At 39.4% G+C, this 25126-nt stretch overlaps 1 protein-coding gene across 6 annotated transcripts in view; it reads left to right on the top strand.

Moving 5' to 3' along the window:
* Positions 1–17352, top strand: part of SH2D1B (SH2 domain containing 1B) — a 117629-nt gene extending 100277 nt beyond the window's left edge. For 3 of the 6 annotated variants that reach the window (XM_077156721.1, XM_077156719.1, XM_077156720.1), the window contains 4 exons: positions 12246–12421; positions 12911–12974; positions 14721–14877; positions 16368–17352. In XM_077156721.1, coding sequence (XP_077012836.1) covers positions 12378–12421; positions 12911–12974; positions 14721–14877; positions 16368–16504 — 402 coding nt within the window. In that variant the 5' untranslated portion in view covers positions 12246–12377 and the 3' untranslated portion in view covers positions 16505–17352. Of the gene's footprint in view, positions 1–12245; positions 12422–12910; positions 12975–14720; positions 14878–16105 lie in introns of all 6 variants that reach the window. The other 3 variants (XM_077156718.1, XM_077156716.1, XM_077156717.1) reach the window with 3 other exon arrangements.
* The last annotated feature ends 7774 nt before the right edge of the window (positions 17353–25126 follow it).

The following is a 25126-nucleotide window of genomic DNA, read 5'->3' as shown; positions in this document are numbered from 1 at the left end:
ATATACATTATTTAAACTTTTGTATAATTTGAAAATGTCTTTATTTCAAGTTCAGCTTTTGAAAGATTTTCTCTGGCTATAAGTTTCTAGGTTTGTCAACCTAGAAGTATTTTCTTTCAGTACTTTAAGATGTTGTTCTATTGTCTACTGACACACGTTGTTTCCAAGGAGAAGTTTGCTAAAGTTCTTATGTTTGTTCTTTTATACATAATGTGTCTTTTTCTTTGACTGCTTTTAAGATTTTATCTTTATCCTTGATTTTAGGCAATTTGATTATGATGTACCTTAGTGCCATTTTCTTCCTATTACTTGAGCTTAGGGTTCATGGAGCTTTTTGGATATGTGTATTTATAGTTTTCATCAAATTTGGAAAATTTTTGGCATTATTTCTTCAAGTATTTTTCTGTGCCCACTTCAGGGACTCTAAGTACAATATATTAGGTCACTTGAAGTTGTCCCACTGCTCAGTGGTTCCCTCTTCTTTTTTTCTTCATTTGTTTCTCTGATTTTTAATTGGATTATTTTCTATTACATTGTCTTCAAATTCACTAATTAATTTTTCTGCAATGTCAAATTTGCTGTTAATCTCATCTGGTGTATTCTTCATCTCAGACAATGTAGTTTTCATCTCTAGAAATTTAATTTGGGACTGTAAAAAAAACTTACATATTTCTACTCAACCTTAAAAGCAGCCAAAGAAAAAGACACATTATGTATAAAAGAACAAACATAAGAACTTTAGCAAGTATCTTTCCCACAACTTCTTGAAAATATGGAATAATTTCAACAATTGTATTAATATCCTTGTCTATTATTTCTGTCATCTGTTTCATTTCAATTTTTCCTCATAATGGATTCTATTTCCTGTCTCTATTCCTGTTCAGTAAATTTTTATTGGATGTCAGATAGTGAATTTTGCCTTCTTGGGTGCTGGATATTTTTTCCTAAAAATATTTTTGCTCTTTGTTCTAGGAGACAGTTATGTTACTTGGAAATTGTTTCATCTTTTTTGTTTATTTGTTTTGATTTGTTAGTTAGTTGTTTTTATTTGATCTTTTTGAGACTTGCTGTTTTAAAGCATTGTTAGGGAGGACAAAAGCAGCATCGAGTCAAGAGCTAGTTCTTTTATCCCATTACTGAATCAATACCCTTCTGAGTACCCAACCTGACCATGCCCCAGGAATGATAAGTTTTTCTGTCTGGTGGGAATAAAAGCTGTGTCCAGGCCAGTATGAGCTCTAGAGATTGTTCACTTTGCTCCTCTTGGGTGGTTCTCTTATTCATCAACTAAAGATTCAGGGATTCCCTCTTCAGATATCTGAAGCTCTTTCTCAGTGCATATCTCCCCTCTTCTGTATTTTGCCTGTAAATTCTGTGCACACTGGCATCCCTGGACTCCTAGCTCCATCTCTTCAACTCCCGGTTCTATCTGGGTTCCCTCCCTGTGCTGGTGCCAGGAAACTCTCTGCAAGCTGAAAATGGGCAATTGTGGGACTTACTTCATTTTTTCCCTCACTCAGAGATCCCTGTGCTGAACTACCTGATGTTCAATGCTCAAAAATTGGTGTTTCATATATATTTTTTCCTAATTGTTCACTTGTTTCAGGTGGGATTATAAATTTTGCCCTTGTTACTCCTGAAAGGTTTTAAGATATGAGGTATTTGAGAGAAAGGAAAGTAGACAAAATGATTTTGAGTGTGCTTTATTGGCCGCACTCCCGGGCAGAGCTCACCGGACCCAAGAGGGAGTGAGGTGAGGCTGCGCACAGGCTTTGGCGAGTGCAGTTTTTATGGGCAGGTGTTAGGTGATGGCATGAAAGGGGCAGCACATTGAACAAAGGATTATTATGCTAGTGGGTTGAGGAGTGGGTGGTCAGATGTCCATTGGGCAATGAGTGAGCCGATGTTTGCTGCGTGAAGACCTTGGTTGTAACCGTTCACCTCCCGTTCCGGAGTGACTTCATGATTCCAGCCATAGAGCCCTCCCTTATTCCCCCAACCTAACAACTCCATCTTAGTTAGAAGCAGAATTTCTAATCTACATACTTTTAATATTTATTACAGAACATATAAAGTTGTAATAATAACGATAATGTCACACATAGTGGTAGCAACAAAAATAACCAACACTTATTGAACACTCACTATGTGCAGGCATTGGATTAAGCTCTTGGCACAAGTGTTTTGATCATATGATTTGTATAGTATGATCTATCAAGGAAAATAGAGACAGGGTTGGGGGATAGGGAAAGAAGCCAAAGTGGTAATGGTGTGAAACAGGGACATGGCTTATCACTTGCTCTTACTACCTAAAAGCCAAAGTTTAACTCACTAATAATTTTTCCCCTGAGTTCTCTAATTTTAAAAATACAGGCTCCCTATATTTTTAAAGATGAAAAAGGACAGAAAGAAAACCACTCATGATCCTAGTGCTGAGTCAGTCAGCTGACTTCTATCCATCTGATTGGTGGATAATGAGAGTGTTTGGGATCTCCAGGGATTAGTGCCAGTTCAGACAGAGTATCAAACAACCCTCAGAAAGATTAGGTATTTTTCCTTTCCCTCGTGCACACTCCCCTTGGTAAATGCTGCAGATCCCTTTGAAAGAGGCTTAGAAGAAGAGTCACAGGATTCCTCTGTGGTCACATTCCTTCCTTAAAGGAATCCAAGAGCCCAGCATCCCTCTCAATTAAAAGGCTCTGGGTTTGTAAACTGGCTTAGCTCTGTAAATTGGATAAGAGGCTATGAATCCCTCATCTGTGACTGAAGTCAGATTTCTGCCAACCAGACATAGAATTTTTCTGTTCACCTATATATCAAGTAGCACTTCAGGCTGTCCATCTAATTCATTCATTCCTCAGAACCAAGTGGTCAGTTGAACATCACCACAGCTCCACACGGGTCAAAACACTGTCAAACCATTCCATTGTACCCATCATAATGGTACTAGTGCCCTGTTTGCCTCTCTTTTGAGTGCTACCTTCAGACCTCTGCTATTCTAGTCCCCCATTATTTCAACTGATATCAGGGCATCCAATTCTATTGTAGCATTTCCCACTGTCAACTGCAGCCTATAAAGGATAGTGTTTGAATCTGTTATGCACCCAAGAAAAGCCATGTTCCTTTAATCTAATCTTGTGGAGGCAGATCTGTTGTTGGGTGGTACCTTTGCATTAAGTTGTTTCCATGGAGATGTGACCCCACCCATTTAAGGTGGGTCTTAATCCTCTTGATGGGGTTCTTTAAGGGAGAGGCATTTCAAAGAGAACTAAAGGAAACTGAGAGAGAAAGAAAAATGTTCCAGGAGAAGCCAGAAGGACTCACAGGTGCTGAGAGGGCCATTTTGAAACCAACTCAAGAGAGCAGAGCCAGCAGATATGGCCATGTGTCTTCTCATATGACAAAGGAACCCTGGATGCCAACAGCCTTTCTTCAGTGAAGGTATCCTCTTGTTGATGCCTTAGTTTGAACATTGTCATGGCTTTGAAACTGTAAATTTGTAACTTAATAAATCCTCTTTGAAAAAGCCAACCAATATCTGGTATATTGCATTCTGGCAGCTCTAGCAAACCCAAACAGAGAGCTACAATTTTCAAAGATGTTGGTATTCTCCTCACAATGTATTTTTTCATGCATGGATTTATTTTTTAATGGTGGCTCCTAGGGACCTGAGTGGGGTAGGGGTGAGGGGGAGGGGTAGCTAAGCAGTTTGCCTACAGTGAAAACATTCCCATCTTTCCCTGAGATTTCAAATTCCATTCTCCATGGAATGCCAGCCAGGGAAGTTTTGACATTTCAGTTTCTTGAATATAACCATTGCTGAATCCAGGCTTCTATTAGCCAACCTGGAAGAATATTTATCCCACTTTCTGGTGTTCAAGCTAATCCTTTAAATTACAAATCCTGGATGAGTATGCCCTTTTTGATAGATCCAGCCAAACTAATCTTTTATTTCATCCTTCTTGGTTTCATACCATTGTATCTATCTCCACTCATGGTCTCCATACTTCTACTTTTAATAATTGGAAGGATTTTATAACTCTTTGAGGATATAGGCTATCTCATGAATTAGGCCTTGTCCTTTTATATCTTGGCCCTCCTGGAATCTAAGTCTCAAAGATGCTCAAGTGTGGTACAGTGGGGTCCAGAGGAGAAGCAGCAATCTCTTGTGAGACAACTTCCCCAGGTAAAGTCATTGTAAGATTTTTATCTTGAGGGAGGCTGCTACTTTCAACATGGAGGAGAAAGGGTGCTTCCATCAGCTAGAAAGACTCAGGCATTTTGAGGGGTTCAAAGTGCTTGATCTCATCTGTTTCTGTCCCATTAATCAGAGCCCCACTCCTTCCCCTTCAGTGATCTTATTTTAACATAAGAGACCCGGTGGGTTGTTCATTTAATTGGTTACACAACTCTGCAATCCTTATATTCAAGCTCTAGGCTTGATCCTCAGCAGTATTTGTTACACAGCAAGAGAGGAAAAGAAACTCTTAAAAGTTGCCATTGAGGCCACTGAGGATTGAGTCATGTCCTCCACAAAAGACATAATCAAGTCCTGATCGCTGGTCCTGTGGGCATGAATCCATTTGTAAAAAAGGACCTCCGAAGATGCTGTTATTAGTTAAGGTGTGGACTCATTTCTGAATGGGATCTTTGAAGATTCCATTTAGATGAGGCCAAACTGAATAAGGGTGGGTCTTAATCTATCCAGCTGGAGTCTTTATAAGCAGAGGAAATTCTAGCACAGACAGTCAGAGGAAGCTACAGGAAGAGACCAAGGAGTCAAACCACTATGAGATGGGAGGGAGGCAAGGATGCAAGTCAAGGAGCTCCAGGGACTGTGGCAGTCAGCACTCAAACACTTCAGACTCTGGGAGAAACATGTCCAATTGAGACCTTGACTTTAGACTTCTAGCCTCCAAGACCAGGAGACAATAAATTATTGTTGGTTTACACCAACGTATTTTGTCATAGCAGCCCTGGTAAAGTAAGACAGAGGCTTTTAAAATTTTCAACCTGTGCCCTGAGTTGGACTTTTTTAGGGCTTTCAGTTAGTTCCTTTCTCTGTGGATATCTCTTAGGTCTATCAGAAGTAGGCAGTACAGTCTTTGTACTCATCACGGTCACTACAGTGACTAGTGCCACTGCATTTAAAATATATATATTTTTATTGAGAAAGATCCACACACATACAGTCCATCCAAAATATACAATCAGAGGCCCAAAATATCATCACTTAGTCATGTATTCAGAACCATGATCGTTTTTAGAACATTTGTATCACTACAGAAAAAGAAATAAAAATAAAAAGCTCATACATCCCATACCCCTTAACTCTCCTTCTCATTGGCCACTAGTATTTCAACAGACCCAATTTTTCCCTTTATTATTTATTTATTTTTGTCCTTATTTTTTTTAGTTATCTGTCCATACCCTGGATAAAGGGAGCATCAGCCACAAGGTTTTCACAATCACACCATCACATTGTGAAAGCTATATAGAAAATCATCTCCAAGAATCAAGGCACAGTTCAATAGTTTTAGATACTTCCCTCTAGCCCTCCAATGCACCATAAACTAAAAAGGAATATCTATATAATGCATAATAGCCTCCAGGATAACCTCTCGACTCTGTTTGAAATCTCTCAGCCACTGAAATTTTATTTTGTCTCATTTTTCCCTTCCCCCTTTTGGTCAAGAAGCCTTTTTTCAATCCCACGATGCTGAGTCCCAGCTCATCCCTGGGGGTCATGCCCCACATAGTGGGGATGTAACATTGCATTTGATACTTGTCATTACCTGCTCTCCATTCCATGCCACCATATGACCCTGAGTAATCATAATGCCACTGGATGCTACGGACAACTCGTATCCCTCTGTTTCCTCCAGTAAGAAGCTTATAATGTGAATATCTCATTTTCAGGGATTATTTCCAATACCAGTTACTGGATCAGTCAGAGTCTCAGTAGAAAACAAATGATATTCTCAAAAAGGAGTATTGATGAGAATTTAGTGAAGGAACTATTTTAAAAGTTTGGCAAATTAAGAGGACCCGGTGAGGCATGGATTAGCACAACAGAAAGCTTTGTAAGAACATTAAACCTGAAGGGGGAAGAAGAGAAAATGGTTTGTCAGAACTGAGAGAGAATGGCTGTAAGAGATAGGTGCACTTGCTGATAATGCAGCCACTGCCTAACCCTTCCCTCTGATCCCGTGCTGATGGCTCCCACCGGCTGAACCCAATCAGAAGACCAGAGGACAGAGAGCACTGTCGATGGAGTCCATAGAGGTCAGAGCACACAGCAGGGTGGAGAAGGCTAGAAAGGAGACGTGGAGATATAGAGAATGTTCCAGGTATATATTGGTTTTGAGCAGACTATGTTTAAAATGCCTGGTAGACACTAAGAAGAGATGTTAAGTACACAGTTGGCTAAGTGAATCTGGAGTTCAGAGGTAGACCGGGTGCAGGAATTCAAATTAAACTTAAAATACAATTTGATAAGAATTGATATTTTTACAATATTCGGTCCTTCCATTCAAAAACATTGTGTCTCCCTTTATTCAGTGATGTCTTCTTTCATGTCTCTGGGTAGTATTTCTTTATATGGACTTGACACATTTCTTGTTAAGATAATTCAGTGCAATTCAACATCTATTTATTGAACATGTACTATAACTTAGGCAATGTGCTAGAAGGAACAAAGCAGACATTGTGATCCTGCCCTGTGGAACTCACAGCCTCGTGTGAATTACAGAAAGTCAGTAGATAATTGAAATTCAGTATAGGTGAAACATAACTTCTTTCAGAGGTCCCTTCCAGTCTCCCCTGAGGCAGCACCTGTCCCACCCCCAAAGTACCCCCCAAAGTACCTCACCTGAGGCATTCAGTTTCCTGAATCATCAACCCAGCTGCCATTACGTCATGCTGTGTGGGCAAAGCCTTAGTGGCAAAGAGGCTGTGGCTGGTTACTGTGGTGCAAATGAACTGTCACTCCTCTTCTTTCCCCACTACACTAAAGCTGCAGCTTCCCCTTCTCCCACCTTCCCACGCACACAGGGAGGGGAAAATCAAGAATGTAAATTTTCAGGCTATATTTGTTCTTAGATCTGTTTCTCAAAGGATGAAAAACATTTTCCTGAATATTTTTTTAAAAGTAAAAACCTTCCTAAAAAAAAATTGTAAGAGAACCAAAACATAGCCTTTACCTCAAGATGTGGTATTTGAAGAGGGATGAGATTGATGGAAAAATAATCATTGTTTTGTTTTTGTCTGTTTGGATAAAGGCTGTCTTAGAGCAGGTGGAAAGCATCTAGAATCTATAAATTAAACCACTGGCATTTCTAAAGGTTTAATTAAAAAAATTGTAGCTTGCTTTCAATAAAGAGATATCAGCTTTGTGAAAACGTTCAAAAGAGACTTTTTGAAATTGCAGAGCAAGAGATGGGCTTGTTGGAAGAAAAACGCATCAAAGGAAAACATTTGGTGTTAACTACTACTTATGTCCTTGCTATTCTCCAACTAGTGTAAACAGATAGAGCTTTCCCAATTGCTGGAAAAACTTGCAGAAAAAAAATCCTCAGAACTCAGTGATGTCACCACTACTGTACCTCTGCTTCCTGAATCTTTTTAGCCTTGCCTCTGTCCTTGCTTATCCTTACTTCAAAATATAGCTTAAAAATTGCTTATTTTCAACTTTTCATGCCTGATTTCAATTTACTCAATTTTATGAAGTATTTCATTTGTTATTTTTTTGTGTGCTGTATTTTTAAAGACTTTTAAAATTGTATAATATATATACAAAGCAAAGAAAGAAAAAGGCAATAGTTTTCAAAGCACTCTTCAACAAGCGGTTACAGGACAGATCCCAGGGTCTGTCACGGCTACCATTTCATCATTGCAGATTCTTCCCCCTAGCTGCTCCAGAGTACAGGAGGCTAGAAGGAATAAATGTTTCTTTTATCAGCACAATCGACTTCTTTTTTGTGTGAAAAATAACATATATACAAAAAAAGCAATAAATTTCAAAGCACAGCACAAAAATTAGTTGTAGAACAGATTTCAGGGTCTGATGTGGGTTAAATTCCACAATTTTAGGTCTTCACCTCTAGCTACTCCAAGATACTGTGAACGCTGTCTTTTAATTTAATCTAATAATAGTTGATATTAGAAAAATATGTATTTACTACGTCATTTTTAATAGTTTGTATTTTATCAGATGTTTTAAAATCTATGATTTTTTTATATTTTAAATGTTTAGTTTACTTATTTTTGCTTTTTAATAAATAATAAAATATTGGTATTGCCATTTTGTTCCAATATTGCCAACTCAAAGAGCAGAAATTTGGGTTCATAGATTTCACACATTTCAACTGTATTAAATTTTGCCAAATTGTTCTCCAAGACATTTGTATATAATTACATTCCCTTCAACGGTATATAGAACCTTCTACAGCTCTACATGACAGCCATTTTTTTTGGTACTATTAAACACATATCTTTGCAAATCTGGTACGAAATGTTATCTTATTGTGGTTTAATTTGTATTTTTAATTGACAGTGAAGTAGAGCATCTTCTCATATGTTTATTGGCCATTTCATTGGTGTTTTTCTCCTTGTAAAGATATGCTTAAACATAAACATAGACATATTGTCTCCTAGTCTGTGAGTTCTCTTACTTTTTTAGTGATGTATTTTGATAAATATGTTTTCATTTGAACATAGTGAATTTATTAATCTTTTCTTATGGCTGGACTTTTTGTGATTTAAGAACTCCTTTTTTAACTCAAGGTCCCTAAGTTATTCGCTTATATTTTATTTCTCCTCAAATTTCAATGTTTTTCTCCTTATAATTAGGTCTTTAATTAGAGTGTGAGGTAGAGATCCAATTTTATTTTTTCCATATGACTAACTTGTTGTCCCATTACCATTTACTAAATAGTCCATCCCCTGCCACTGATCTTCTCTTTCAGTTCTACTATATATCAAGTTATCATATATGTGGATCTGTTTCTGGGTGCATTATTCTGTTCTGTTAATATCCTTTTCTACTGCCAGACCAGTTCCTCCCACTCTAAATAATCATAGCTTTGTAAGAACACATGAGACTGGTTAGGACAGGAACGCCTCCCCTTCCAGCTCCACTCTCCCACCATGACATGCACACAAACACACACACATCTTATTTTTCTTCTTCAAAATTGGCCTGGGTATTTTAAACCCAGATTTTTATGCAGAGGAATGACATTATCTGATTCACATCTGTTTTAAAGGCACCACCCTAGCTGTTGTCTAAAGAACAATAGTTAACAAGGAAAGAGTTGCTGGAACTATGTCCTTGCCTAGGTGATAGAGGAAGCCAGTAGAGATAGGAGGGATTAGCCTTAGAAAACAACATGCAAATTTCAGCCATGGTAACACGGGTGGAGTAATGAGCACAGGTACTAACAGGTGCTATAGGGGGATTTGGGAAATTCTCTTCTGCTTGCTTTAATCTTCCCAGTAAAGTCATCAGTTAAGAGTGAGGATGGGTCCAGAGGTGTAGGGGCTTTCAGGAGAAAGAATAAAATTACCAGGAAAATGGGGGAGTAAATGATTGCCTGGAGTCATTAAGAGCCCACTTGAGGTTTCTGGTCGTTAATTTAAACTGAGACCAGTTTATGTGAGTGACTTTGAATTATCCCCCAGACACATATGGTTGCAGGAAGTTTTGCCAATTGCCATTCAAATAAAAGATGGGAAAGGAGTAGATGGCATAAGTGATAGAATGATCATAACGGCAGGTGGGGAATTGAAGCTTCGTGCAGAAAGTCAGAAGGGTAAGGAACAGTGAAAAGGTGGCAGGATCAATGCATCAGAAGGTTCAGGGATCCAAGGACTCAAGGGATTGTTGGGGTCAGCATGTTAGAGGGAGGTTCTGGAAAGATGGGAAGTAGTGAAAAGACAGTAGAATGCATGAAATTGAAATTACAGGTGATGTTACTGACAACTAAAAGGTCAAAGTTATGAGCATGCAACCTGTAATGCTGCCTTGGTTTAATGCTCTGCTGTTGCCATCTCAAAATTCCTAGTAATTTTTCCACAAGAGGTCTTACATTTTCTTTTTATATGGGGCCCCACAAATTATGCAGTTAGGCCTTTAACAAACATGGGTTCTGAGTGACTGAGGTAGCTGGAGAACGAGATCATTGAAAGATCTGAGATTATGGGCCAGAGAAATTGAGGTGTTGAAGGATTATCTACATGTGAATTGGAGTAGTGGAACATTTAGACAGGGATAGTACTGAAGATAGTGACAGCAAGAGAGGAATTAAAACCTGGAGAAATGATTAATAAGAACTCAGGGTCTAGGAGATGACAGCTACAATGAGGCACAGGAGGTGATAGAATCTAATGATGTGAAACTCAAAGCTGAGGGTTCATAGGGAGGAGGGAAGCAGAACTGGAGAGAACACTGGTCTCCCCTCCAGGCCCCATAGTGAAAGCGTTGTGGGAGAAAGAAGCAACTTTTCAGAGAGTAGCAGGGGGAAGCGGTGACCTCAGGGGACAGCCAAGCTTCCTTTAGAGCAAGGAGAAGGGATGATTAGAGAATAGGTTGACGGTATAGGGGATTTGGATGGTGGTAGAGCTGGGGTTCCAAAGAGCCCAATAGAAGGGCTTCAGGAGTTGGGGAGAAAGGGACACGCAGAGGCTGTACACAGTCTTGTGAGATTCGAATGCTGGAGATAAGGATGACCCGAGGGACTGACAAACAGGGTCAAAGGGCACAATGAGACTAGCTCCATGGGGTCAAGGCAGAGAGAGTGGAGGCAAGGCTGTGAGTGTGGGGAGATGGCAATAGGTTCCTTCTAAGTGCTGGTGTTGGGGGCAGAACACCTAGGGGAGCATGAACTTTTTATGTCTATTTAGTGTGAATGTAAACTGAAAAATCATGTTTCTTTAACAGTTTTGTAAATCCCTTTTATAAAATAATAAGTAGATCAGAGGCATTAAAAAAATTTTTATGTTTACCAAAATAATACCATACTCATACAGTGTGGATACCAATCTCACCTCTGTGAAATCTCTTATAGCACTCAAAAATAAATGCACACAGGTATAGCAAGTTCAATAAACCAATTTATTGTAAAGGATTATTGTGATGGTTTGTTATTTCCTTAAACAATACTTGGCAAAGAATAAGGCCATATCTGAATAACGGCTATTACGAAAACCTGAAATATATGGCTTTTTGGACTAATTAACATAGGACCTCCATTCACGTTATTCTTTATTCTCCTCTGGTGAAGATTCTCTTAGGCTAGAGTTCAAAACTGTAATTAGAGATAAAGTCATTTATTTAAGAACGTGATAGGCTACACAATATCTCTATTTCAAAAAAAAACATATGCAATCAACCAAATGCAATGTATGGACCTTGTTTGGATCCCAATTTGAGCAATATATCTCTGAAAAGACATTTTTGAGGCCTCTTCCCAGACTGTGGGGTACTTTGGGACACAGGTGTCACAGGTGAACGAAGAGACACATAAAATTCTGTGTTGCTTGCATATATTTTGGGGACACCTACTGGCTTATTCCATTTTCAGGAAACCTCACAAACGGATTAGGGATTTAGTCAATTGTCAAAGTCTCCAGATAAAGTCTCCTGTAAGTAGCTTAAAGCTATAAGTTCCTACCTGATTTATCACTTTTTACTTACTAATTTAGTAAAAATATTAGTCAATTAATTCCTTGACAGGGTGTAGGGATTGGGCTTAAACATTGCTCGAACTTCATGTCAATGTCTTTGATTCTCATTTTTTTTTTTACAATTTAACATTTCTGTGAAATCAGAACATGTCTAACAACTAGTTGATGGAGACATTTAATTGTATGCATTTTCTCCGCAAGCCATTATTGTCGATAAAGTTCCTTATAATGGATAACATCTTGGAATTGAACAAATATGGCTATTTTGCTATTACTTTGGAAATTGCTAGATTGGGTCTGTTATCTAACTTAGCCAATGGCTAGTGTTCCAGTGTGGAGCAAGAGCACAGTATATCGTATTTGGACAAATCCCCAACATTCTATAATTTAGTTATACTCACACCTCTAATATGGACAACAACAAATCATTAAATAAACAAATCAGACATGGCCCCAAAGTGCTTTATATGTTGTATGAATTATAGCTAAGTGAAAAAACTGGAGAGAAAGACCAAAACCATGGAAGTTGTAGCTTCTCTTTCCTTATTTTCCTTTTACAGCCTAGCCTTCCCTCTTAGTTTCCTGGGCTGCTCAAGCATATCCCATGAAATGGATCGACTTAAACAATGGAAATTTATTAGCTTATTGTTTTGAGGCTAAAAGAAAGTCCAAATCAAGGCTTCATCAAAGTGATGCTTTCTCCCCTACGACTGTGGCATTCTAGGGCTGGCTGCAGGTGAGCTGGGTACCTTGGCTTGACACATGACAAGGCATGTCATCTCCTGGCTTCTCCCTTCTCCTCTGGGTTCAGCTTCTTGCTTCCTGTGGCTTTCTCTTGACTGAAATCATTCTGCTTATACAGACTCTAGTCATACCGTTAAAACTCCTAATTTGGCTGGCCCACACCCTCCTTAACTGAAGTAACCTCATCAGAAGGTCCTGCTTACACTGAGTTCACACCCACATGAATGTATTACATTTAAGGACATGTTTTTTGGGTGTACATACAGCTTCAAACCATCAAACCATCTGTCATCAGAATAAGGGCCCTTATTTAAAAAACCTGGTTCCTTCAAATTTCTGCAGACGAGAGGGCCTGAAAATGATCAGTTTCTTTTTGGGTCCAAGATTGACAAACACACTCTAGACAAAGCATAGGGGGTAGACGTTCCCTGGATCTGAGTGCAAGAACGTCATAATTCACACTGTGATCCTCTTTCTACAGGTTTAAAAATTTCATCTACACATACCGAATCTTCAAAGAGAAGTATGGGTATTACAAGATACAGGTAAGAACATGCATGGACTCCCACAAACACAGCAACAGAAATGCAGGGGGAAACCTGAGATGATCTGTGGAGCCTGACACATTACCGTGTGGTGGTAAAGGGAAGCACCATACAGAGTTAGAATCAGATCAGTAGTTCACCTTGTCTTTCTCTGAGAAAGATAAGAAGCGAGTGGCGTTGGGAGACCACAACTACTGATCTTCAAAAGCGTGGATGCACACAACCCTAGTTCCCTTAATGGTCAGATTTGCTGGCCTGGACCTCATGTAGCACCACGGTTGGGTTAGAAGATTGAACAATGGCCCAGGATGAGGCTGGTAGGGGAAGAGGGCAGAGATTTGAAAAGTCTCATCATTGTATGAAATGAAAAAGGAACACAGAGTCAGCCAGAACTCTTGGGGATTTGTTTTATTTTTCTGGTTTACTGAGGCCTAAACAGAAAAACCTTTTGGCTTCTTTCAAATTTAGTTTTCTGGCTTGGGAGTATAATAAACATAATTGACTTCTGAATTACTGCCAGAGGGTCCTGAAATAATCTTTCTGAAACACTTAACAGGTTCTTCACTGCAAGTTTTCTAAGAATCTTCAATATACTAATGTGCACTGTGCATAGCTGAGCGACATTAGAATATGAAATGATGCCCATACCCTTTATATGTTTTTATTTAGTTTTCTTTTCATATAAAAGACATTATTAAAGCAACTGGCAAAATTTGATTAAAGTCTATAGATTAGCTAATGATATTATAGCAAGGTTAATTTTCTGATTTTGATAATTGAATTGTGGTTATCTAATATCTTTGCTTTTTAAGGAATATGAAAGTATTTAGGGTTAAAGGGACAGTGCGTCTGCAACTTACTCTCAAAGAGTTAAAAAAAAAAAGAATCCATATCTAGAGAAAATGAAAAGCAAATAAAATGATATCTGGAATCAAGGTGAAGGAAATATATATATATGGGAATTTTTTGTACTGTTTTTGCAATCCTTATGTTAGCCTGAACTTATTTCAAAATAAAATGTTTTTTTAAAAAGCAACTGATTTAAACACATTTTTCTCTTTGCAGTGTATAGTTGGGGAAACTGGACAATTCCCTGGTACCCAGAACCTTTTCTTGTCTGGACAAACCCAGGGAGGCATTCAAAGCAGTTATAACTCAGATGCAGAGTTTGGGAGGAGCAGCTTTAGAGTGAAGTAACAGCATCATAGGGCTTTCCTGCAGACCATTGAAATGTCAGCCTGCGTTTCTGTAACGGAGGTTAACAGGCAACATGTCAGAGAGCTTTAGATCGCTGTCCTTTTTGTGGCCAAATATGTTAGCTATGTGTGACCCCAGAGTGATCATCAAGAAGCAGCACCTAAAAGCAGAGGAAGCAAATTATTTTTGTCTTTTCATTATTTCTGTAAGATTATATTTGAAAAATACTCCTTTGTTTCGAGCTGGTAAACAGGAAACAACTATTTACAATTTACCTGAGTCATGTTGACATTCCCACTTTCAGCTGAAATTAGGATGTTTTTGTCTTATTTTCCTCTCAGGGAGATTCTGAATTTCTCAAGGATGTAAACTGCATATTTTTGTGTCTCCTATCAAAGGTTCATCTCTGTCAGGCCCCTCAGATGGCAAAACCTGTCAGCAAGGCACAGGCTTGCTTTGTAAACCCTTAGAGGGGTTACTGGGCAAAGGTCATGGATTCATTTCACAGTTGCATGCTATTGAGTAGTCTTCTTTCCTGTATTTTTGCAGGTTGCGGAAGGGGCTCAAAAACAGCTCTTTCCAAACCTGGAGGAATTGATCTCCAAGTTTCAAAAACCAAATCAAGGGCTGGTGGTTCATCTTTTAAACCCAATAAGAAGAGCCAGACCTTCCCTGAGATGTAGAAGATTGGAGAAAAATTTGTACGGTATTTCTGGGAAACACTATCATAGGGGAGTCAGGAAGGAACCTTTGTCCCATATCCACCTCTGACCTGCTGTGTTGAGTCAGTTCTGAGAAATGCTCTTTTCTGTGATGTTCTCTCTAAAAAGCTTCATCCTACTAAAAACAATTCCTATTTTATTGGGAAGTGGTTCTCCTGGCCCTTGAAGATGACCAAGACATGGTGCTTTCTGTGCCACATACCCAGGGTAACAAGAATAATTCCTGGGCAAAGATTGACTTCAGATTCATTTTGAAGGCAGAATTTTCAAAGGAGAAAAGTATCTCAACTGCCTCCTCAAGGCTTATCATGTTACATTTTAATCAATATTTGCTAAGCCTCCATTGATAAACTATTAGGTCACAAATGATTCCAAAAACACCCCTAATGGTATTAAGCCATGGTAAAAAATGAGAGATGGCAAGTAAATTTGGGTGCAGAGAATCCATGCTGAGTTCTCACAAACCAGATCACCAACAGCTGCTCTTGCTTACCCACATCTCTTGAACTCAGCCCTCACCATATCATCTGGTTAGATCAGTTGCAGCTTAGTAAGCACATGATGGTGCTGGGAGCAGATATGGTAACTAGGGAGAGGTGGGGTTTGGGGGGTGGACAGAGAATTCTGTGGAACCTAAAATCACCCCACATCTATTCTGCTCTGTTGACCGCAAAGTTGCCCCTTAGGCTGCCACAACAAGCCTCTCACTTCCCTAACAAGATTAGGGGTGTTGGTGATTAAAATGAAATTTCCTCCCCTACCTTCGTTTCATTGTTTCCCATATCCCCAAGCAGGGGAGTGTACACCCATGTATGCACAAAATCATTTTCTATAGTCCCAGTGCTGATTTAGTCCCATGATGACTTTCCACCAAAACCTATATAAAAAAATGGAAATTTAACAGGTAGCAGAGCCAGAAACCCAGGGAGGTACCTGTGTTCCAGCCTTTAGGTCTCCAGGCAAACCCAGATGAGGAGCTAGAGGTGGTAGGGATGGTGGTAATATTTTTTGTCTCAGTAATACTAAAAATAATCACAAATTCCAAGAGTGGCACCCTTCTGAGATCTTCCCCATGAACTAGGCAAGAGTTCCATCCCACCAATTTTCCGTGCTTGATTAGCCCCTGCCAGAGAGAGCTCACAATTCCTCAGCTACCAAAGGGGTAACATCTTCCCTCCATCTCATCTTGTCCCGCTGCCTTTGCCTCCTTAGTACAAGCTTCAGATGTTCTTACACTGAGGAAGGCAAAGGCTTTCTGCTAATGGGAGATCTCTGATGCTAGAAGCTCTGAGGCTGTTTATGAAGGGGCCCCTTTGCTGCCAGAAGAGTTCCCTGGGGTACGCTTTGAAGGTATCTCTTTAAGGTAGCCTCAAAACTGCCCTGTGCCTGGGAAGTCTTCTTTCTCTTAAATGAAGCTATTCAATGGGACTCCTAGGTGTAGAGCCTCATATCTGGTCTGATGCTTTTTCCCCAGAGAACATGAGAGTGACTATGTGGAAGTCTTGCCTTGAAGATAAGAAGACTAGACAAAGCAAGTTAGAGATGGTCACTGGTGACTCTGCTTCTCCTGCAGTTGTGGGCCCAGAATGCCAAATGCTAGTGGACAATTAAGACTCCCCTGGTATGGATAACTGAAGATGTTCTGTTCACCAGCCTCAGAGAAGTTACTCCTACATCCCTGCCCCCAAACCCCAGACATACACTAGGAACAGCTTCAAAATCCCTCTTCAATTCTCACTCTTCTTCCCTGGAACTGAACACCCTGTTCCCATGCTTCTTGACTTGTTTGAAGTACTTCCGCTGTGTCATGGTTGACACCACCTTCCAGCCAGCAACCAGAGGAGCAGCTTCATACAGAGGAGAATGTATGTAGCTGTGAGTTGGGAGTCCTGGCTCAATCACTAGCTATGTGACTTTGGGCAAAGCTCTTCCCCTTTCTAGGCTCATAAAACAAGTGGCTGGATGGGGTGATGCACAACTATCCCTGTCATTCTGCCGAGTCTCATTGTGTCAGGTGAAGTTGGGGAGACTGGGAGCAATGGATGACTAGAGGAGCAGTAAGGGGTCTGCATCCATCCTGCTTAATGGCCAGCCCGACCCGTGCAGCTGCCTGCACTGCTCTTGGGCACAGCGGGGGCCCTGACTTGACAGTTTCTTTGTTAGGACTCCAACCCACCCATCCTCTGCCTTCAGCCTGCTAATTAATTAATTAATCAATAATCTGCTTAAAAATTAATCTTCCCCTTTTGATTTGTGTTTCTTCCTTTATAATATATCACAACAGTTCTTAATATCTGACTTTGTATTACTTATATCTTAATAGTCTATCTTGTTGTTTAGGAGGACACGTAGCCTCTCTTTGTTCCTATTTTTCAAAATAGACTTCAGTATTCTTGGATCTTTATTATTCCACTTGCATTTAGAGTAAATCTAATAAATCTATTAAAATGCTCCAAAAAACCTGCTAAAAATTTGAGTGATATTTTAATGAATTTATGATTCATTAGGTGAAAACTGATATTCTCATGGTATTTTCCCAAGCATAAGCATGCTATGCACAATCTTATGCATTCTGTTAGATTAATTCCTAATTATTTACTTATAAAACCATAGGTTATAACAATTGGTATTTATTATATTTCTAGAAGGTTATGGCTATAGAGAAATGTTCCTGAATTCTGTAAACTGATTTTATAGTGAGAAACCTTGCTGACCTCTTATCAGATCTGCTAGTTTCCCTATTGATTCCTATTGTTTTCTACGTACATGATTTTGTCAACTACTAAAAACAACTGTTTGGTCTCTTTCCTTTCAATACTTATGCCTTTTATTTATTCATTCATTTATTTTTATTTTTCTTATTTATTTGATGGCTCGGACTTCCTGTATTCACTAAACAGCAATACTTATGCCTTTTATTTATTCATTCATTTATTTTTATTTTTCTTATTTATTTGATGGCTCGGACTTCCTGTATGCACTAAACAGCAGAGGTGATAGTGGGTATTCTTGTATCATTCTCAGTATTAAAGGTATTACTTAGACATTTTCTCCATTAAGTGTGATGTTCATTGTAGATTTTAGGTAAATAGATTTTATCAAAGCTATTTTAGGGTTTTTATTAGAGATATGATTTTAAACTTACTAGGTTTTTTTTCCTGCACTTTTAGGCTACCTCTATTCTATTATAGAGGTAAATTATGTCAATAATATTGCTCATATTAAATCATCCTTGCATTGATCATGGTATAAAATTAATAAAATGTTGGGTTCAGTATGTTATTTAAGATTTTGGCATCAAAATTATAAACCAAATAGGAATATATTTAACTGAACCATGGTTATACTAATCAAATAAAGTGAATTAGGCAGACTTCTTCCTTTTTCCATTTTCTACAATAACCTTGTAAGACTGTGTTTGAGGCTTTGGTGGGGAGGGAAAGGAGAAATCTTTTATTACTACCTAAATCTCTTTAATGGTTATTGGTTTATTAAAGTATTGCACATTTTAGCATTTTTTATTTTTCCAAAGATTTATCAATTTTCTCTTTTTTCAAAATTATTGGCATATAATTTACAATGTGTTTTTATTATTTTTAAAACTGTTGTGACTGTAGTAATATCTCCTTTTTACTGTATTTTATTTGCTCTCTTTTCTTTCTCTTTTTAAATCAACTTATTGGTACTTTCAAAGCAAAACTTTTGGTTTTCTTAAGCTTTTTGTTGTTGTTGTTACTTTTAGATTTTATTCTGAGTTTCACTGATTTCTACCCTCATTTATTTGGTATGATTTCAAAATTTTTTGCTTTCTAATAAATATATTTAAAGCTATGAATTTACCCCAAAGTACTACTTTAGCTTTATCTCACAAATTTTACCATCAATTGGTTTTATTGCTGTACAGGTCAAAGTATTTTTAATTTTTGTAAGTACTTCCTCTTCAATCCAAGGGTTATTTAGTAGTTTATAGTTTGTTTACAAAAATATAGTTTGTATTTTTAGTTCTCATTTTAGTATAGATTTCAAATTACATAGCTTTAGGGTGAGATAACATAGTTTAGTTCACTTTGCTTTCTAAGGCTTCCTTGCTGAACTGGTATATATGAACATTCTGTGACTATTTCATTTGCTTGAAAAGAATTATTTTTTCTTCATTATAAAACTCATTCTATTCATGTCCCCCATATTTATTGAGGATTATAGACCATTTAAAACAAGTATTTTTATAGATTTGCTTATTTTTCAGCTATTTGATCTATCAGGGTCAAAGAGAAATCTCTCATTTTACCCCAATATTTAATAGAGATTAACTTTCTAATTACAATAGTTGCTATATTTGTTGGTTCTCATAGTTCTACCATTCTTTTCTTGAGTATTTTGAGGTTATATTTTATAATTATTTTATCTTCTTTTCATTTAACTTAATGTAAAAGAAAGGAAATGAGAAGGGAGATCACCAACCCTAACTGCCTACCTGATTTTTCTGATATTGTCTAAAATTTCTTATTATATACTTCTTTGGGGCCCCTTTTTATTTAAATAACAGTAAACACTCCTAAGTCATTTATTCTCCCTTGCTTCTTTTATTTTTTAAGTGTTTTCCCTTAATCTCTTATAAGTTTTTGCCTTTAATTATGTTTTATATCATATTAAAATTGACCGTCTGGCTTTGTTTTTCATTTGTATTTCTCCAGTATATAATGTTCATCCCTTTAAGGTTTTTTTTCGTATCTTTAGTTTTAACTCTGTGTTCTGTAGACCATGTATTGCTGGATCCAAGTTTTTCCCCTTTTTGGAGAGTTTAGTGTATTTACATTGATTATAGTTTCCTCTATTGGAGTTGATTTCTGCCATCATATTTCTTTCCATAAATCATACATTGTATTCTTTTTCTTCTTTTCTGCTTTCAGTAAAATAGATCAAATTTACCTCTGCTGATCTGAAAATACAATTTCAAAAAAAAAAATTTGGTGGTTCCTCCTAACTTATGAAGAGCTGTATTTTTGTTTATTTTTCTCTACACCACTTAATTATATCAACTGTTATAAGAATACTCTCATTTCTCTTCTGTCATCATCACCAACCCCGCCCACCTATCTGATTTTTCTGATATTATCTAAAATTTTAATTATTATAACATACTTCTTTGGGGTTATTATTTAATTAACAATAAACTTTGCTGAGTTTATTGCTTACTCTCCTTTTCTTCCTATGTTTTTCAAAGCACATAGCACTTGCCTGAGTTTATTTCCCTTCTTGCTGGAATATTTCCTCTAAATGTATTTTCAGTTTTTCAGTCTGGAATATTTCCTCCAGACATATTTTCAGACACTTGGAGTCTTGCATGCTTCATAATATCTTTATATTACACTAACTTAAATGATAGGTTAACTGGACATAAAATAGTAGGTTTGAAGTTCTTTTCCTTCAACAATAAAAATTTTTAAGCCATTATTGTTTCATATTCAAGATTCTTGGTGGGTTATGTAACATTAATCTGATTTTTTCCCACAGCTCCTTTTTTCTGGAAACTTTTAAAGGTTGTTTGTCTTTAGAAACTTAAATTTTACTGTAATGTATTTAAGTGTGTTTTTTTCCCATCTTTATCCTATTTGAAATTCTATACACTCTTTCATTCTTAGAATTTTAATCTTTAATTTTGGGGAATTCTCATTCATCAAAGGTTTCCTTTCTTCTATTTTTATCTCTGGAATTCTTAGTAAACAAGTCATCTCCTTAAATGTTTCCCTCTGCATATCAGGCTCCATGCTTTTTGTTCTTGTAGGAAGATTGCAGATTTCTCTGCAAGGGAGATAGTATTTATCTCATAAATGAATATTACTTACTTTTGCCATGAAAATTTCCCTTTTGCAGAAATTAGTTACCAGAGACTACAATGCCCAAAGTGAGCCACAAGAGGTCAGCCAGCCACCAAGAAAAGCACTGCTCAATTTCTTAGCACTGCTGAGTCACCATGGTAGCTGCATGGCCTGCAACATTCCTTTGGCAGGTCTTCTCTGAACAGTGCTCATCTCTTCCCATGTGAACGCTTACGCTACAGAGTTGGTAGCAGGAGCAGCTTACTAGCCAGCCATTCTTGAGTTTGCAATTTGAGATGCAACAGTCCTGCCACTATTGCTTCCTGCTGAAATTCTTGCAATTCGCAGACTTAATGCTTAGCAAAAACCCTTAAGAATGAACATTTTCAGAAGGTATTAGAGTCAGCTCTGACATTTACAGGTAAATGGGCAAGTTTAGGCAAGGAGTTTGGGCAAGTTGCCGAACTCCTTAAGCCTGGTCCCCCTCATGTAGATAATTTGGGGATAATGACTCCTACCCATCAGGGTATTGTGGGGATTCAGTGAGATGCCTCTAGCATAGGTTAACACTAAAATGATAGTCTGTTTTTCCCTGTTTTGTAAAATGAATGGGGTAGGGAGGGGGTATCTCTAAACTCCCATACGGAAGAGTCAGTGTTAAAATAAATTGCAGTTGTTCCTGGTAAAGGTCCAACACAAAAAGATATTAGTTGGTCATGGGCAGTTTCTGCGATTATTTATCAGACTAATGTGAAGGAAAGAGAAGAGAGCTGTGTGCTACTGGGGAAGAGACCCTTCTCGAGGTCTGAGAGCCGAGGTTTTTAGTCTGCTTCTGACTTATGGGTTATAAGACTCAGGCATCTGCTAAATCAGTCTTAGTTGACTCACCCATGAAGTGGGGCTGACATAGGTAAAAGATGTGAGGAATAATGAAATCATGTGTGTTAAACTCTTTGTACCCACATAGATACTATCTGCATTTGAAAAATGGGCTTATTAAGGCCTCCCTTAAAGGGTTTTGAGAAAAACAAGTGATTGCATAAATTGATTGGCACAATTCTTGGAATATATAGAAGACAGGAGCTTTAAAATACAATGATGAAGCACCATTTAATAGCCAAGCCTAAAACTGTAAAGTATGGATATTAAGAACTGGAATCCAGAGCAGGGCAAGCAACAGCTCCCGGGCGGGGCAGATGACACCATTCTCACATAAGACTGGACAATACAGGCTTGCTTCTGCCGTCCCCATGGCAAGGTGGTGTCTGTCCAGGGAACAGGTTTAATGAAGGCTTGGTGGGAGGTAGATGAGCAACAGACTGATGCACTACTCACTTTTCACTTTGAAAATGGCCCCCCTTCGATCCTTCTCTGTGCAGCAGGTAATCAGGTGGAGAGGCTGCTTGTGGACAGAGGCCCTGGTATGGGGCGAGCAGGAAGAGGGGCCAAAGGGGGCTCTCTTTGAGAGCCCCGACTTGTCTGTGTCACGTGGTACTTGACTTCCTATATATATATAAATATATATATATAATCTCCCAACTTAAACAAACCATGAATTCTTCGAATTTAGTTCAATTCAAGCATGTTTTTATCACACACAAGGCACCGTGCTGGGAGCTGAGGTGTCAGAGATGAACAGAATGTGGTCCCTGCCCAGAGGTTAGCTCAGTGATGAGTGGGAGGGAGGCACAGGCCACGATGCAGGAATGCATAGGTGCTCCAGGAGAGCAGAGGAGCGGGGCGAGGGGTGCTGAGGAAGGGATGCCTGTGCTGAAATTAGAAGGATGAATTAACATAGCCTGGCAAAGTCAGAGGAAAGAGGACAGGAAGGCAGAAGGCTGACCTGAGCAGATGGACCACCGTAAGCCAAGGCACGAAGCAAGTCTGAACAGTGTGGAGGTACTGGGGTTCTGGAGCATTGAGGCAGTAGAGGCAGATGAAGCTGGCCAGGTAGGCTGCGGCCATTTGTAGATGATCTGAAACGGAGAAGCCATCTTACGCCTCTCCCAAGATCTTCAAAGCAGGATTCCCTGGTCTAGCCACAATATATACCACCTACACAACTGCAGATTAATGAATGAGGTGGGGGTTGGGGAGAGGCACCGGCAGGGCCGCTGGCCACAGTCTCACCCTTCGTCTTTATTACACCTGAAATCACTTCCCAGAGCGCCTGGGTGACCTCTCCAGAAGAGCCAGGTCCTAGAAATGCCACACACTGACTTTTTGAAAAAGAGAATATGTAGTTCAGCAAGAAAGACTGTTTTTTTGTTTTTTTGTTTTTTTGGCAGGCTTGACAGAGAGGACCCAGGATTCAAATTGAGCAAGGAAGGTTGACAGGAAATAGAATTTACCAGGTACCAGGGGATGCCAGGAAGGTAACAGGACGGATAGACCGGACTCCTGAGTTGTCCTAGCTAGCAAAAGTCTCTGTCCATTGGCAGCTCAGGCTGAAGAGGGAGCTCGTCCAGATTTGCTGAAGTTGAACGCCCTTCAAAGACCCGATGGGAGCACTTCCCTTTGTCTCCAAAGGCCAGCCTGCTCCCTCCGCTGGTGCGATGGTGGCCCGGATCCCCCAGACCCCCCACGCTAACCACAGGGAACTGTTACACGTTGCTGTGAGTTTGCCCATGAAGCAGGCTAAACGCTTAGCTGTGCTTGAACAGTGGACCAAGTCAACGGGAGTTACTTAGTAAACATGAGCGTAGACAGGGTAAGGTGGTAAACATGGGGAAAGCTTTAAAGAAGAAGGTAGTTCACAGATGGCACTGAAAACAGCTGATGGTGTTAAATACAGATTTTTAAAAATTGCAGTTTGTTGGGAGGTTGTTTTGTTGTTTTTTTCTTGGTCTGTTCCAAGGGAAAAACACCAGCAGACGCTTCTGCTTTGTGTAACCTGGATTCTTCAGGCAACTCCCACCAGAAAGAACGAACTTGGTATGTTTGAGTTGGTCCTTAAATATTTCCTCAAGTTTCCTTGCTTGTCTGTGTTATTTATAACCAAGTGGTTCGTTCACGGGGGTAGAACTTCCCCAGGCTGCCTTGAGCGGGACTATTTATCACGGCAGCAGCTGGAGATAAACTGGACACAAAGGGGATTTGTATCTCAGGAGGGTCGGTTCCGAGATACGGAAAGCGAAGGAATTTTCTCATTAGTAGGAACTCAAGAGTGGGGGCTCTTTCACTGTGTGCAGACGGCCCGGGGGGAGGGCGTCCTGGAGGGGCAAAACACTTGAAGATGCTTTCACCGGACAACTTACGGTCTCCAGGGTGGATTTCCTTGGGAGAGATGAAAGACACTAAATGCCATCTGCTTTCATGAAGCCGAATGGAGGGGGAGCATCCATCTGTGTGGATGCATTTCTTTGTGTGGACTTAATTACTTGTTCCTACTCACAGCGGGAGCCACAGTGGGGGCTCCAAATGGGGTACCCTGAACCACGTGGTGGGCTCAGCAGGGGGCACTAGGGGACAGAAGCCCATGGGTCCCTGACTACCAAAACCTCAGAGAAACCCATCACTGAATTACCAGCTAGACCGAGCTGGGAAACTTGAGGTACACTGGGGTGGGGGGTGGTGGTGGTGGGGATGCTGGGAAGGGGGAAGAGCAGAGACTGAGGAGAAAACAAGTAGCTGAAGCACAAAGAGTTCTAGAACATTCCCAGGATCCCATCAACTGGATTCCAAAGTCCAAAAGCAAAGTAAATTGATCATGAAGGTGTACTCTGAGTTAGGGGCAGCCCTGGATTAATTCCTTAAATCCTGAAAACCACCCAGAGTTCCCCACCAGCACATGCACAGACTTTAGAAATGAAGTGGATTTCCTAATGGCCTCTTGATGGTCAGTTTCCTTTTGACACTTCTGTAGGCAGACTAAGCCCAGTGGATCCAAACACTCAGTTAAAATTAATGGCCCCTCCCATGGTGTGCACAGGAGCTTTTGACTGCATGGACAGGGTAGTACCCGCCTCATCCTCTGGCAGCATGGTGAGGGAGAGGAGTGTATGACTTGTCCATGGATGTTTCGACAGTGCCCTAGACAGCTCTTAGCTCAGGGTAGGGCCGTGGATATGTTGTCTGAAGAAATGCATCTTTGTATCCCCACACCTTAAACCAAGGGCTCAGCTTGTAGTACAGCATTAAAAAATGACATACACACATCCATTTGAATACTTAAAATATTTCCTCAAAACATGTTTACCTTGCAAGTTTTCATACTTGAGCTTAGCACCAAATAGCTACTTTGCATAATAGGAGGAAGGAAAGGCACATTATAGACACATCTCACACTTGAGTGGCTGCAATGGCAGATCTTGACACCACCCCAAGGCTGCCCTAAGAATAGTCACTGGAGCATGCACATAAAGTCGCCGTTGCATTTTCAGGGCCTTTTTTTTTCCTATGCATGGAATATGCT

The sequence above is a fragment of the Tamandua tetradactyla genome, chromosome 4, assembly GCF_023851605.1.
Source record: "Tamandua tetradactyla isolate mTamTet1 chromosome 4, mTamTet1.pri, whole genome shotgun sequence".
NCBI classification, from domain to species: domain Eukaryota; kingdom Metazoa; phylum Chordata; class Mammalia; order Pilosa; family Myrmecophagidae; genus Tamandua; species Tamandua tetradactyla.
Note: the sequence above shows the minus strand (reverse complement) of the source record. Positions and strands in the feature narration are given on the sequence as shown.